This window comes from Thunnus albacares, chromosome 11 (assembly GCF_914725855.1).
Source record: "Thunnus albacares chromosome 11, fThuAlb1.1, whole genome shotgun sequence".
Classification (NCBI taxonomy): domain Eukaryota; kingdom Metazoa; phylum Chordata; class Actinopteri; order Scombriformes; family Scombridae; genus Thunnus; species Thunnus albacares.
The window spans coordinates 26,413,752-26,430,976 of NC_058116.1; the positions used below are offsets into that span (position 1 = coordinate 26,413,752).

The window sequence follows — 17,225 nt, forward strand, 5'->3', positions numbered from 1 at the left end:
TTTGTTATATGGTCGAAAAGCAGTCGTCTCCTCCACCACAATTCCATGAAAAGGAGTCTGCAAGATCCCTGTGCTGTTCCACATGAACAAATATGGACAGAGACAGTTCCTCGACAAGGGTGCAGAAGCAGATTATAACAAAGCCTCTGAGAGCGTTTGACCTAGACTGCATAAGACAACAAGAACTCAAAACCTTTCAACCTGGTTATGTCAGAGAGCTATGGAGCCAGCTAAAGTTGTATTTTATTTCACAGTCAGCTTAAGTATCACATTTTAAGCTTGGTTGATGTCCATATAATTCAAGAAAATTTAATTTAATTGCAGTGCTGCCATAAATGGTTAAATGGAAGGATCTATATTAGTGTGAAATAATTCCTTCAGCACAGTTTAAGTGCATGGAAACCGTTTTGGGCCCTATGCCGCATTCACCACAGGGTGGTGCTCTTACTATCATGCAGCAGTCTGCTTGATGTGAAACTGGACCTAAAAAGAAAAGCCAACTCATTTTAGTTAATGATATAATGAAAAAAAAACAATTAACCAGAGGGAATGACAGCTTTAAAAAATAAACAATACAGTCTGTGCACTTTCCAATGCTCAGTGTTGCCCGTGACATCATACGTAGAAACACCACGGTTCCTTGTGACGACACAAGAGATCAAACACTCCAGCTGAAAAAAAAAAAAAAAATGGGGGAAGCACAGTTCAACTAAAACAAGAACACTCAGGTGTTCCAGCTCTTGGAGTTGCCAGCTGAAGACATCAGCAGCCCCACAGTTCACCCCCCTCTTGGTGACTCAGAGAATCCAACAGCATCTCTCCTCCTCATGTCTCCTCACATCTGCCCTGAATTAACAGGCAGTCTGTGTTCCCTCAAAGACGCGTGAGCTCTGGTGCTGAAATTCTTTTTGCAGATGTACTATGTAGTGCGAAGGGGGGAAAAAAAATGGTTGTGGTAACACTTAATGAATGTTCCAAAGTGGCGGAGCGGTGCAGGAGTAATGCAAAACCGCAAAGGTGTTCATTTCCCCTCCTCTGCACATTTTCAGTGCCTGAGGGTGACATCACTCGCAATCACTGACAGATGTCCAAAGGGGCTATATCCTGACATGCAGGGCTTGTTTCCCAATTGCAGATAATCCACACTTGAGCTACTTTCATCTCTTTTCAAATATTCTCTAAGCTAAACAGAGTATTCAATGACCAAGTGAGGGATCATCCTCACCAGAACTCTGACTTACATGTTCCATACGGTCGATAACTGCGATCCAACAAAAAACAGGAACAATTAAGTGGTTGTGTACAAGGAGAAATCTCTTTGGCACAACAAATCTAAAACAGGGTATGGGAAATAAGCACTGCCTGACTATCTCATCTTAAATAACTTCTCCTGTAATCCAGAGCACACTTAAGAGTTTCTGTAGTTAATTGATTAAAACTACTTGGAGAAACAAGGACTTTGAACAATTACACCCAACTTCTGTTACAGAGAAAACAAAAGAAACAAACAAAAATTAGGAGCTAATGTTCAGTCAATCCAAAGGACAATCTTTAGCTACTTTCACACATTATACCCAACAGCAATTAGGTGTTAAAATAAAGAGCAGAGGAGTTCACTTACCACTGTTCCCGTCTTGACATGTTACAATCAAAACCTGAGCTACGGAGACCACCAGAAAAAAGAAAGTCCTTAAATGCACAAATCTCATCATGTCTATAAGAAAGACATGAGCCTTCCTTGTGTGCAAAGCAAAAGGGAAAAGGGATGAAAAGAAAAAAAAAATGCTCAGGTTATCACTGCACCACCATGAATACAAGAGTGCCTCTCCTTGTAAGCAGCAAGCAGACCCAGCCCAGACTGCGTGAGTGCTTTTTTGTGTAGTTACAGCTTTAAATGAGAAGAATGCTGGCGAGCCTAATTTTCCTCCCCCTTTTGTCAGCCCTCTCCCATAACCATCCTCTCACAGGCTTTTGTGGCTGTGGGAGAACAACACCCATGTTCACAAGTTCTCATACTTTCCAATGATTCTTTCTGCCTGTTTAGCTATCTCAGAGTTTAAAACTGACTCGCAGTTAAAGATGCCAGGGAACAGATAAGAAAAAAATGTGCTTGTTCGGAGGTGTCACTGATTTTTTTTTCTTTTGCCTCCCTTCAGAAGCGGCTGCCATACAACATCATAAAAGTGCTGTTTTATTGCAGTCTGTGAGGCACCAAGAAAGACACACAGCAAGCTGACAATCCCTTTTTACTGGGCAATTAAAAGTAAGAATAGAGTTTATAATTCACTTCCGATGAGAAATTATAGTCATATGAGATTGCTTGTTGAGTTTTTTGCTCTTTGCTAAAAAAAAAGCAGTGCCATCGTTCAGCCGGACTATCTTCAATAAAAAGTAAAGGAAGAGAGATAAAAAGCAAAGTGAAACTGTGTGTGACAGTCACTGTGGGTGGTCATCAGTGTAGGTGGTCATGATTGAGAATCCAGAGTTTAAATTTAGAGAAAAATCTGAGGTCAACACCTCTTGACTTATGTCAGGAACATGGAATCTGCCGACAATGGCGGTTTTACATGTGATGAGACTTCATATTAATTTTGTCAGATTATTTTAAAACCTCATTGAGGATGCACACTGACACAATATGCATTCATATTCCTAACATACAGTACCGTAATATAGCTTTCAGGCAATCTAACTTTTCTCTTGCATTGACAGACAACATGTCATGTACTTCCATTATACTGTAATCCAATTTATTGCAAGATAAAGCCATAGAAATTCACAGTCTGTTCATTAAGTGGCTAAAAGTGCTGCGTCCGTCATGAGACTACCTGAAGTGATAAGCCATTCCTTTTTTTTTTCCCCACAAGACATGAAGGAAGTAGTTGAGTCCTGTAAGGCACTGAAAGGGCTCGTAAAGAAGCCATTGATTCATCTTTGAGAGGAAAAAAAAAACAGTGGAAGGATCCTCTACAGAGCAAGTTTTCACTGGTTATTTTAAGTCTTGTTTAGGGACAAGCTTTGGATACAAATCTTATCCTAGCAGTAAGTTACGGTCAAACGTAAAGTTGAATAAATATTCAATTAATTTGCAATACAGTCAAAATAACATTCATTCATATTCAACTCATTAAAATGACACTATGGTCTTCTTGTCCAGGCTTTTCCACACACAACTAACCCTGAACAGTATGACAGGAAACAGCTGTGTGCCATGTTCACAAGGTGCTAAAAGCATCAGGTGATTGGTTTTGCCTCACATAGGGTGTGTGTGTGTGTGTGTGTGTGTGTGTGTGTGTGTGTGTGTGTGTGTGTGTGTGTGTGAAGGGGGTTCAAGAGACCAGAGCAGAGCTGATGAGAAAGACAGCTGTTTTCTTGTTAGCCCCGCCCACAAAAGTCGGCAAGCCAATTCAGAGTCTCCTTGCTTGAAGATTCACAAGAAGCATCAGCTGTATTTCCTGAGAATAAAGGAGACATTAAGACTCTGTAAACACTGCCAGTTGCAGGCTGTTGCCAAAGATTTTGTCACTATGGAGAATGTTGCCAAAGGGAGGGAAGGTGCTCTGGGAATCAATTTGTGTAAATTACAGTTTGTTCCCCGCCAGTCTGTATACCAGTTAGTTTTGCAACTGGTCAGAAAGTAAACATTACTTTGTATTCACAAACAGTGTCCCTAGCTAAAGGCAATCACAGTATTTACATGTGGAAACTTCACATTTATGTAGAGTTGAACATTTCATAAAGTTGACACTGCAGACTGACATATTTTTATGTAGATGTTAACTACATAAAAGGAGGAAGTGTACTGAAATACACTGTGGGAATTCACTGAATCTGATTAGACTAACTAGCCTCTGCAAACTCTCTTGATCATGTGTGCATTTGTTAAAATGGTGTTAAGCCACCATCCAACCTTAAGGCTGCTCTCTGTTTTTGCATTCTTGGTGAAATAAACAAAAGATTAAAAAAAATAAATAGACTATTTAAGCTCTATCACTATGCATATGAGTTTGTTTTAAGTTTTCAGGAGAGTGATGTTACCAAAGCAACACTGTATACACCCATAATTTGCTGCAAAAAAACAAATCTGCAAATACTTTGCCTTAAAAAGCAAACAAAAACTAAACCAGATATAGTTCATAATTTGAGAGTTTTGTGAGCTCAAGACGTTACTACCGCTTGGGTGAGCTCTTATTCTATCTGATAGGAAGCAAATCAATCTACAACCCTTGGTTTCCTTTTACATAAAGGCACAGAGTTATGAACAAATGTCAGTTACTTGCATTATGCTGTCAACACTAAAATTAATACAAAAAAAGCATAATTACTTTGATTCAGATTTCAAGGGTTTTAGAGATAGTTATCCAACTCTGTTTCCTGTCTTAATACATTACAAATGGCCATGACCTTCCTTGACTGGAATGTAAAGTAAAACTCCTTTTATTTTTTTAGACTAAATTAAATGATTCAGTGTAGTCAACAGAATGGAAACTGAGCATTGGTCAGATCAATTTTCTTTAGTACTTTATCTGTATTTCTACAGCGCATGTACATTGCTATAGTTAAACAAGACTAAGATTGTGTCTGAAATCATTCCTTCTTATATAATAGACACTAAATAGTTTATTCAATAGTGAGCAGCAGATTGAGATTTCAGACACTCACTATTCATCGTCATTTTGCGTCATTACCATCAGCACAATGGTCATTTTCACATTGATAAAATTTGGAACATTGTGGGATTGTTAGCAGATTTTACTCACTCAGCATTCAGACACTCAAATAAAATGGCGGAAGGTCAATGTAGTGCACTATGTAAGTGTGATTTTGGACACAGCCAAGAGTCTACAACCATGCTAGCACCTCTGTGAGACTGTACTTTGGCACAGCAATGCTTTGAGCTAAAGGCTAATGTCACCATGCTAACATGCTCACAATGACAATGGAAACATGCTGAGGCTAAGCTAGTATAATGCTCACTGTGTTCACCATTTTAGGTTTGCGTTCCACCTGATAAACTAATGACATTCCCATCAGCCTCGGATGCAGGAGCGTGTGGTCCATTAAGGGCCCTGCCCTCCTGCAAATTCTATTGTGAAATACATATTTTAATGAAAAATTGTTTTTGTTAGTGTTGTGTGTTTGTGTATAAATTTCAGTTATTACTCTCACATAAGTCATACATAATAACAGCAACACGTGATGACTAATGAAAAAGCGCTGCTTACAGTCTTTGTCTGTGTGCTGAAGGGCGTATTTTTCTCTGCCCAATGTATGTATGTGTGTAATGTGTTCTGCTTTTCCTGGTGGCCCCTGATTGGTTGACACAAATATCTGAAAATAACTTGATCTGTGACAGAAAATTTTATGCCCAATATAAGTTGCCAGATTTTTTATTAGATATAATTTATCCCTGGAAGGCAGGCAAAACGTACATTGATCGTTGTTGTACTGTGGTGGTAATTTTAAAGTGAAAGCAGCCACCAAAGGATACTTTTTAAAACTTTTAGAAACCACTAGCCTAGCCGGTAGCCACCAGCAGCTAGCGCTCTGCTACATTGTATGGTGCATGCTCACCGCCGAAATACACAGAACTAGGGCCATAGCCACACCTAGTGGAAAATTCAAAACATTTTAATTAAATTAATTACACTAGACTAAAATGGCCAAAATTATACCTGCTAAACATTTCCATGCTATCATTACCATTGTGAGCATATTAGCATGCTGATGTTAGCAGTTAGCTCAAAGCACTGCTGTGCTTACCTACAGCTTCATAGAGCCACTAGCATGATTGTAAATTCTTAGTCTTGTTTTAAACTGATTTTCATTATATTCTTTATTACTAGGCTACATCAATAAAACAATACAGTATCTACAGTATGGTGAATAAACAAAACAACACATCAGCTGAACCATTAAGCATCGATTTAGCTCTTTAATTCAGCTGATTTCACCCAAGTAGCATGATTAAATTGATTTTCTTAGCCTAAAAACTTAAATTTGTCTTAGCAAAAAATGTGTCAAAAGCCTAATGTACCTAATGTAATGCTTGCGGAGAGAAAGAAATGGCATATTTCTTCCCTACCTTAACACCTATGTGCTACCAACATGGACATGGACATGCTGACTGGGTCCTGTCTGTGTCTATGGTCAGTTGTAACACTGGAAAATAATATTGGGAAGAGTACAATGGAAAACTAGCTAAGTTAGCAAAGGAGCAATTAGCTACAGTGGCTGTCGTTAATGTGTTTCACAGCTGGCAACAATAACGTTAGCTACAGAGATTAAAGAGGCTGTTTTTCACAGCTAATTTATATTAGTGCCTGCTAAGATTAACCACTAACACTAAGGTCTGTAAACTTTACTTACACAGTAACGTTTGAGCTTTAACTACTGACATAATCATTTTCATTTACATTTATATTGACGCCAACCTCGACCTTTAATCTTCTCAAACCTAAAATTCTATTTTTCCTGAAATCCCACCTTTTCAACAAGTCAACCTGCTACAAAAATGTAATGTCAGATTGGTGACACACTATTCACGCACTTTTTAAATACATTCTATACGACTATATAGAGTGTTAAATGATAAAACAAAATGAATTAAAATATATCACTCAGGTTTTTCCTCTTATACAGCAACTGGCTAAATTTGCCTTTTTCACAGCTTGTCATAGTAGAAAAAGCACAGATGTTACTAATAACCTTAGCAAGCAATAGTTAGCCAAGACAGTGTGCATAGGCCGTGCTAGGGTGGGGCTATATGGGACTGTTGCCCACCCAGGAATTACAACTGCCCCACCATAGCACCACCAAGAAATTTACCAGATGACATTTTAAAAATCCTGTCTGATTTCCTTTATCCGACTGTTCTCCCATTCTCCAATTTGATCTGTTCCAATAAAAATCTGGTCTCTAATGCACTGGGATCACTGGGGCGAGTCTACTCTGAGCTGCAATGAGCAGGACTCCTGGCTGGAACATAGTGAGGCAACTTTTTTGTGTGCAATTCCTAAAGTCTGTCAGTAGTTTTCAGTCTTCCAAGTTTTCCAAAGTTCAGTGTTGTATGAACTGCATCTGCCTGCCTTCTGTCTGCACTTGGGAGCTCTCTACCATCCTGAGTCCTGAATATCATTGTTAACTTTTCATGGGTTTCTGTGCAATGTATGATGGCTGTGACCACTGACTACTAATTCAAAGTGCCTAAAAGTTATAATAATTCTTACAATAAACAAACAGATGGAAAACACATATTAAACATAACAGAAAATACATTTTTTTGACATTAGTACCCTCCCTGTGTGTTTTTGTCTCTTACAGGTGGGTATGGTTTGAACTAGTGATGTGTTGAGGGGGTCTCCACTGCAGCTGATGGTCAGATAGGGCACTAATAGATAAGTGTAATTTACTGGGAATAGAGAAAAGGAGATTGGACTGAACAAGTAAAAACAGATACAATGTTACTATCAACATGACACATTATATAATGATCAAGCTATGGCACGCTTACATGCAGTAACCTAATATTTTTGCTAATCAGATGAATCTTCAACCCAGGTGCACATTACCATCAGTCAGATCATAGTTTACCACAAGATGTATGTGAGAAAACAGGCACGCTTCCAAGACAAAGTTATTTTTACTAAAAACAACTTGATAAGACAGTAGGTTTTGCTGTATATTGTATCCAACAGAGGAATAAAACTTTGGAGACAAATATATTAGTTGGGATCTGAAATTCCCTTATTGACAGCACACAGGTAGGACATTTTCTATTTCAGGGTTTATAGTTTACTCAAATTTGCTTTACCTCCATATACATTTTTACGGATGTTTATTTTATGATAGTGCTCTGCAGTGGATTTTTCTGTTGCAGTACCATGGTTGGCCACTGGGACAAATTGGCAGCAAGGCAGTATCCAGCTCTCTTAATACATCTATGGCAACAACTGGCATTATTCTTCATTTCACTCCTCCCTCTCCTTCCAGAGTCTTAAACTCCTCCTATTGGCAGTTATTTTTTTCATCGTAATGAGGAGGGCTGTCTGCAGAGTGAAATGCTATCCCATGACTAACAATACCCAAGTTTTATAACCGTGCCTAAACAGCGTCACAGCATATTTCACACATTCTCCTCCTCTAATATGATGAAATTTCTCTGTTGCCAAAGCTGATGACTGGAGCACAAAATATCTGATACAGTGATGCTGAATATAGACAGTATGTCACTTTAATTACCTGAATACACGTTTAAATGTTGAAGCACAATCAGGCTTGTGTTTTCAGGTAATTAAAGTGACTAACTGTCTATGTAATACTGCATGTTGGCATTTATGGGAGTTGTAACTTTTGGTCTTTGTTCTAAATTTTCATGTACTTTACTCAAAAAGACACACCATGCAATAGGTGAATAATCTTTGCTGCATTTTCAAACATCCGGCTCACTGATGCTATTGACAGGCATGGAGGGGTGGGGGGCTTCTTCATATGGACCCAAATAACCTTGGTTTGGTCTCAAATAGAGAGTGGAAATAATTAGTGTCTAAGTCTCCAAGGTTACGCCTGCAAAAATACTGCAATAAACAGACTCAGCAGTCAGAGCTTACACACCAACAGCAAGCTCTCCAGTCCTCCAACGAAGTAGCCGTCCAACATAACCTACAACGAGCACTGTTTCATCCCAGGATTTTCAAAGATCACATCTTAATCCAAGACAGAATTCCTTTTTTCCAGGTTCTTTCTTGTAAACTAAGTTATTGGATTGGACAGGAAGAATGCCGGAGCAGATGGAACGCACATGGAGTCTACTGTAAAAAGCAGACGTCGTCCATGTTGCACATCAGCGTATATGATGCTGCCAAATGATCATGAAAAGATAAAAAGAAACCTATAGATGACTGGCATTTTTGTAAATATTTGATACAGCTGTGCTGTATAATATAATAAGTATAATAACTTTTCCAGATTATCATAAAACATATTAAAACAGAGAATAAAAGAGCATCAATAAGAAAAAAATAGTTAAATATTAAAAAGTAAAAAATAGTAGACATTAATAAATGCCAGTATGCTTTAACAGAAGTGCATGTTTGATGGTAAAATATCTGAACCCCCCTCTCTCCACACACTACTGAACTTGGGAGCTGCATCCATTCATGCAACTTTTTGAAACCTACAGTCACACAGTAATTGGTCAGTTGTGTGGAGAGCTGTCATCCTATTTCGTCATCACACTGAGCTCCACCTCTCAACTATTATCCAATTATTAGGCTCTATCTCTATACATCCATCTAATCAATTGGGGTCCATGCCAAAGTCTATAACATAAAGCTTCTGCACTCACGTTTAACTTGTGTCTTCCCTGATTTAACTGCTATTGTCACTTTTTTTGTGTGTACAAATGAGTGCAACATTATGAATGCCTTCCAGGAGACATTGTCAGAAAGTGTACACCATTATCCCCATATTCAAATATATATTGCAGCTCGCCCCCTCTATATGATGGCTTTTCCTCTTGCTTTTGAGTGTGGCCATGCAGAACAGCTGCATTTTTGCCTTCTGATGTGGCTGGGTGACATTTTGTTCCAAGAATGATAATATTTAGAGATCAAGGGCCAATGTTTTTACAGTTCTTTCTTCCTGTGTTAGGTCTGGTTAAGTCTGGTTAGGCAATTAAAATACTTGGTTATGGTTAGGGAAAGATCACAGTTAATGTTAATAAAATCCTAACCATTACGGAGGCACTGCATGTAAATCATGAGGTGTGAGTACATCCTTTAGGGACATAAATCCTATGAGCATACTAAACTGCAACCATGAACTGCAATGTGCTTATTTTGTGTCTGGCTGTAGAACTTTGTTATACATAATCCCCTATTTGTTTTTCCTGCCATCTCCCTGTTGCTGGTTCACTAATAACAAAAATGACCTATAAAAGTTATATAAAACAGTAAAACAATGAATTGGGTATTCTTATAGATTCAGGCAGAACAGGCAGACTGTTCCAATGTTTGGAAGCACTGAACGCAAATGCATGATTACCCTTTGCATGTCTGCGAAGTTCAAGGAGAAGCTTATTGGCAGACCTAAGAGTACATTCCAGAGTAGGTTGGATCTGAGCCAGTAACCATTTTATACTGCATGTGATTAGTACAATCTTAAAATTGATTCCAAATTCAATTGTAAACCATTGCAAAGGAGGCTAAAGTAGGGGTAATGTGGATGTGTGCTCTTGCAACTTGTTAAGAGCCTGCTGTGTTTTGGACCAGTTGTAAACAGGAGTGTTTTCTAGTTAATGTCAAAGTAAACAGAGTTGGAGTAGTTTAGGCAAGATTATAAAAAAGCATAAATTACATTTACTAAGTTTGTAAATGATTGGAAAGTTTTCATCTGGATAGATTATCAGGGGTATATGATCTTCTATTTTTATTTTGATGCCAGTTTCACATAAAATCACACAAAACCTTTGCTTTGGTTTGCTGAAAGTAAAACTCCTGGAAGACCTGATTGGACAGGAAAAAAGCCTTGACAGAATTCTCCAAGGCAATGTAAGCTGTGAACGGACTTCCTACAGCGGAAAAAAAAAAATCTCCCCTGTGCTATCTCCTTCTTGTATTTCAACAATCCTCCCTCCACACCACTGTAAGCTTGAGCTTCTGACTGCCAAGGCTATGATGACTTTCCCTTCTTTCTTAACATGCAGTTTCATGGTCTTGACTTGTCTGCTAAAGTAATCTAGTCCCAACCCCCAATCCCCAACCCGGAAGACATTTGAGGCCAGTAAAAAAGAGACAATAACAACTTGAAACAAGAAAATCTGATTTCCTTAACAGAGTGAAATACATGCACAAGGTACGTAATGTCTAACACAAACAAACATTCATGATAATAAGCCACGGTTGTTTTAAAAGAAATGTGTTGTAAATCTGTCTTGCTGAAACTACAGCCATGTGCCTGTCTGCAGAAATTATATATCTTAATATTATATTGTGGTAATATCAGTCACCCAGATCAGGAAAGATCTATCGTCCTGATTCATGGTACTTACCCTACATTTTTTACATGGGATTAATGAGCCACTAGGGCTTGATAAATATTGCATTACAAAAACTGTATAACTATTTTCATTTTAACGACAATATAAATGGTGGCAATTGGGCTATAAGTAATCTTTTGAGTTTCACACTTCACTGTGTGAAAAAATGAACATCACTTTGCTAGTGCCCTTAAATTCTTATTTTCTCACTGTAATTGAGGATTAAACTGTGTTCTCCACTAATTTGCTTCTTTGAACATGTAATCCAAAACTCATCTGGACTGCAGGGACATGTTGTTTTTAGCATGAAGCACATTTCCTTTAGGTATGTGTGAAGCAAACTTTGTAACCGACACCAGGGGCCCTTCTCGGTGCCCACATATGAACGCCTTGTGCTGCAGTGAACCCAAAGTTGACCCAAAGAGAAATGAATTGCTTCCTCAGTCTTCCTGGTAAACTTTTGAAGCAAGGGCACAAGTTCCAAGAGAAAACAGGCCAAATGAATGCTTAGCAATAAGTAAATCATCAGTATAAAATCTCCACTTTTTCAGTTAAATACAGTGTGAACTAAATGAATTATGTACTTAACAAAGAATGATATTTTCTTACCTGGAGAGGAACATCCTTAATTTGTTATAATTAGACTTATGTAAAGTTTTGCATTTCATTTTGACTCCTTATATTTAGTTTTGTTTGAGTGTTTAATTTTGTTCCCATACAAGCACCGAGTAAGTGCATTGAACAAATCAATTATTGCATGTGCCAGAATTGTCTTCAATTAAATAAAGATAAAACTGAAGTAATTGTTTTTGGAGCCAAGGAAGAATGATTGAAAGTCAGAAATCTTGGTGTAGTCATGGACTCAGACCTGAATTTCAACAGCTACATTAAGACAAATACAAAGTCGGCCTACTATCACCTGAAGAATATATCAAGAATTAAAGCACTTATGTCTCAGCAGGATTTGGAAAACTTGTCCATGCATTTATCTTTAGCAGACTCGACTCCTGTAACAGTGTCTTTACAGGTCTCTCTAAAAAATCCATCAGACAGCTGCAGTTGATTCAGATACGCTGCTGCTCGAATCCTCACTAAGACCAAAAAAGTGGATCATATCACTCTTGTTCTGAGGTCTTTACACTGGCTTCCTGTCTGTCAAAGAACTGATTTTAAAATACTACTGTTGGTTTATAAAGCACCGAATGGTTTAGGGGCCAAAATACATTTATGATCTGCTGCTACATTATGAACCATCCAGACCTCTCAGATCATCTGGGACAGGTCTGCTTTCTGTTCCCAGAGTCGAAACTAAACATGGAGAAGCAGAGTTCAGTTTTTATGCTCTGCATATCTGGAACATATCTGGTAACTCCCAGAAACTGCAGGTCTGCTGCATCTCTCAGTCTTTTTTAAATCAAGGCTGAAGACTTTTTTATTTGCCACTGCCTTTTTTCAAATCAAATTTGGGGCTTTTGAGTCATTTCTTGCACTGTAACTTTTATTCTCCTGTTTATGTCTTATTTTATTTTAGCTTATTTTTATTCCCAATTTAACACTTTTTAATTGTATTTAAATGTCTTTTTATATAGCCTTGTATTGCTTTTACATTATTTCTTGATGCCTTTTATGTTTTATATAAAGCACTTTGAATTGGCATGTTATTGAAATGTGGTATACAAATAACCTTGCCTTGCCTTTTTCTGTTGAATCCTTCAGCTGTTGCAAACTATTTGTAAATGGAGACCTTAAAGCTGCATGAGTTTGTTTTTTAACCTCTAGGGGGCAGAAAAACAAGCTGAAAGTGCATATAATTACCTTATAAAGATGTTATGGTGAACCTAGTAGCAAATAGTTAACTTTTAACTCATCCAGCAGACACAAAGTTACATTAGCATTCATTTAGAGTTGTGTTTCAGGGCACCTCATGAAAGTAAGTCTGGTATTCTGTCTCTCATTAGCTCGGTTTAGGTCACCACCAATTGTAATAAATTGTGTTAGCTTGCAAGATACTCCACTATGTTCACTATGTTTTAGGCAACTACTTCCCATCTGAACTGAAGAAAGCCAAGTATTTGTGTCCATTTAAACTTTCCCTGCCCCTTTCCCATTTCTACTGACAACAGTGGTGCTGACTTTTTAATGGTGATGAATGCTCTTAAATAGATTGTCGAGGAACAAGTCCCAACAGTCTTCTCAAACACAGCAACCAATAGGAATGTCGAGTGACAAATGAAGAAACAAAGCCATAACAATATAGTCATCATTCACACTTTCAAACAATCTCCTCCAGGTACACAGCAGGGAATCTGGGTAAGGGATTTCCTCAGTAATGTGGGAGGAATAGAATTGGAAGTAAGCGAAGGATCAAATTTATAGCGAAAAACTAAATTTACCTCAGTGGAGAAGGTATTAGGGAAAAAAGAGGTTTGGTCCCTCGTGTCTGTGTGTATATCAAGTCATATGCTGTAGATCACTATTGCAACCATATATTTATTATGCTAAGTTGAGCAATAATGAAGAAACCTGCCTTCTGTCTGCAAAATGGATTAGATGTTAACAGAATCCATTAAAGTGAATGTCAGAAGATGGTGATTAGTTGATTTTTTGTTGGCCCTGATTAACAACATGTACGGTCAGACACAAGAGAAAGACTCATACATCATACATTCATTCCAAATCTGAATTTATTGTGTAATATTTCATAAACCAATACGTATTCCCCAAAATATTATGGAATACTTTCTTATTAGGCTAAAGCTAGCTTCAAACAGGATGGGAGATTGCACTAATGCACTGTAGCTTCAGATTTTCTTCTTTGTACTACCAGGAACAACCAGAGCAAATAAGTGGTATATAGGTTTTCAGAGTGGCCTAATGCCTAACCACATGTACATTTGGTTTTACATGGTTGTGGGGAAATGATTTGCACCTAGTGGAAAATGTGAGGAGGACTGAGACCACTGAGCATGAGTCATTGGCTAGTTATCTTTGAGGGGGATGGAAGTCCTGCCTTTGAGTGCCGGACTCAGACATTTGTTTACTTTCCAGACAGAGGAGTTGAGAGGCACAAGAAGGGGAAAATGGTGGGCAGAAACATAACTTAAGAAACTTTAGTTTAACAAGCATAAGATTTGATTCAGTACTTTTACACTTGAGGTGCTTTTACATTTTCTTACATTTGCACAGTGTATCAAAAGAAGCCAAAAATATGCACATCAGTCTGTCTTCGTGTGATCACTGGAAGAATTGCTTTACACTGCAGAGAGCGTTTCTTTTCCTTTGAGAAGTGTGATGACATTAAACCGTGCAGTGCTACCACAGCAGTCTAACTGGAAATTATCTGAACTTTAACCTTATTCACTGTTGACCTTTCAAATGTCTCCAATCAGATTACAGCTGGCCAAGAACACCTTCAACTACAGACAAAGCACCTTTATTAGAGATACACTGTATTGTATGTAATTCTAAGAAAAAGTATTTGGCATGAATGTGACAGTTCTTGTACGTCAGTCATATAAATGGTATGATGATGAGTTCTCAGCCCTGACAAATAAACATCCGGTGGAGTTTTTAATATATAGACAACATAGAAGTTAATGTAAAATTTATCTTTTCTGGTACAACAAAAGAAAGACTTTCACAACTGTAAAAATTATCAAAACTTACATAGCAGTTCATGTATTTTCATTTGTAATGAAATCATTATGAAGTAGGACAAGTCTCAAATGATTCAGATTCTTCTTTCTTATTTTTTCCAAAAGTGGTTTGTCCCTGTGGATGGAGTTCTCATGAGATCATGGCTAGTCAGACGATCTTTGTGTCTGAAAGAGAGACAAGATGCAACAGGCTGGGAATCATGACTACTTCTTAGGAGCTCATCCAACTCTTTGATGAAGTGTGTGCACTGCTCACTGTCAACAGCCTTTAGAGAATTTGACAATGCATCTTACCAAACATGTGCACTTTTCATGGCATTCATTAAATCATGACCATGACTCAAATTGCTTATTTTTAAGTGTTAATCCCAAAGATTGGCTGATAATTTGGAGGATTTGGTGACGCTTGTGGTGAATGGTGAGCATAGAGCAACAAAAAATGCAAGCACATATATTGAGGTCAGCCTTATCCAGCAAGAGAATGAGCTGGAAGATTCTTTGTTTGTTTGATTGACAGGAGTCTCAGCCTGTCATATCAGCTCTAAGGTTGCTGCATCCATGTCCCACCTCAGCTCCACCCAGGTTTTTCCCTCTTTGCCCAAATTTGGATTGTATATGAAATCTGAGACTGTTTCTAAAAACTTTCTCTTCAGAAAGTAAAGAGAAACAATTGGGGATTTTTTTTAACAATTAGATAAAGATAATAAATGGTTATACCACAAATTGTTTGTGCTGGAATGGAATCTTTTATATCCCCCTTTTTCACCCATTTTAAATAAAATAAAAGTGACAAATAATGCCATGGTGATTTTTATCCATGCTAGTGTCATGGCTACATGGATGACAATGCTTATTTGGTCAGTTCATGGGTTGGTACACTTTGGTCCTGACTGAAGCAACAACTGGATGGACTGCCTTGAAACTTTGTGCAGACAAACATGTTCCTCGGAGGATGAAGCCTAATGACTTTGGTTCGATTCTAATGATCCGCTGATTTTTCCTCTGGCAGCAGCAGCAGGTCATGGTTTTCACTTATTCAATGCAATAGCTTGGCATCTACTATATGACTTGACACAAAATGTTGTTTGTCGTGGTTCCCAGACAATGTATACTAATGCCTTTGGTAATCCCATGACTTTTCTTCTAAAAATGAGGTTGATGTTTTTGGTTTTCAGTAAAATATCTTGACAACTACTGGATGGATTGTTGTGAATTTTGCTACAGATATTCGAGGTCCTTTTGTTGATCCCTTGACTTTTCATCTAGCATCATTGTTAGGTGTAATTTGTCCAATACTTTGGTGTATGACCAAATACCAAAATAGTGACATTCAGCTGTACTTTATGCCGTATTTCGTGCTAATTAGCTAAAGTTAGAATGCTAACAGGCTAATCTAAATTGGTGACCTGAGTAAATATTGCCTACTAAAATCAGCATATTAGTATTGTCACTGTGAACATGTTAGCATGCTGACGTTAGCATTTCAGTCAAAGCACCACTGTGCCTTAGTACCATGGATGTATTCTAAGAGCTGCATAGGGCTCCGCTGCTCAGCCTTGCAGCCAATTTTTTCCAGTGACCACTCATGGTATTGCAGCGAAAAATCCCCCTGCGGCGCAAAAAGCATTTTCCCCATAGACCACCATTGTAAAAGAGGCATCTCTAAAACTGTCGACAGGACATCCCGAACTGCAAACAAGGTCAATTGTGACTCTTTCTATTATGAATATTTGATCCATGGTGGTTTTATATTTGTAAAACTGTCCTCGAGCTGAGAAAAGTGATTTAAAAATCTGTGACGTCATCACAATGTAAAGTCTATGGGCGGGAACTCATGGGTGGGGCCAGAGGAGGGAAACACTACTGCACATATTCAGTGGGCCACACAACGCAGAAGCAAACCTGGAAGCTAGAAAAATTTTTTGACATATGCGCCAGGTGAGCAATTCTTATTGGACTGAATGGGCGCCAATTTTGGTCCTGTATCCAGCTCTTATAAAACATCCATGCTTAGTACAGTGTCAAAAAGCTGCATGGCTTGGCAAAAGCATAGCATGGCAAAAGGCACCTAGTCATATTATATGATAATCATAAAGATGAACATTAACAATCATAATGCAATACATATTATCCCACTAGTGATGGATGTCACTCTCTCTGTCTCTATTAGTCAGCAGGTACAACACATTTTGACAACTGCTAGATATTCATTATTGTAAGATTGATTTAGATGACTCTCTGACCTTCTCAGTGATAAGGTATTCTGGAAACTGCTAGCTTTATTTACATGAAATTTTCTGTGGAAGCTTTTTTCTTTTTCATGACCCCCAATCTTTCCATAACTTTAGCATAAGAAATATCAAAACTTCAATCAGAAATTGCAAACCTTTAACTTTTCCTCTCCAAGTATCCTAATAAAAGCCTTTCACATGGAACAGGACTGAACTTGAATGTTTGTGAGTGCAGCAGAGATTTTATACAGGCTTAAAGCACTTTGCATGTCCTCAGGACTTGCAACACGGCTGTCAAAC

General features: G+C 38.0%; 1 protein-coding gene across 1 annotated transcript in view; it reads right to left on the minus strand.

The window, feature by feature from the left end:
• The window catches only part of col5a2a (collagen, type V, alpha 2a), a 46,209-nt gene extending 44,307 nt beyond the window's left edge, over positions 1-1,902 (minus strand). Inside the window, exon 1 of the mRNA XM_044364900.1 lies at positions 1,622-1,902. Coding sequence (XP_044220835.1) covers positions 1,622-1,712 — 91 coding nt within the window. The 5' untranslated portion in view covers positions 1,713-1,902. The remainder of the gene's footprint in view (positions 1-1,621) is intronic.
• Between the last annotated feature and the right edge of the window lie 15,323 nt (positions 1,903-17,225).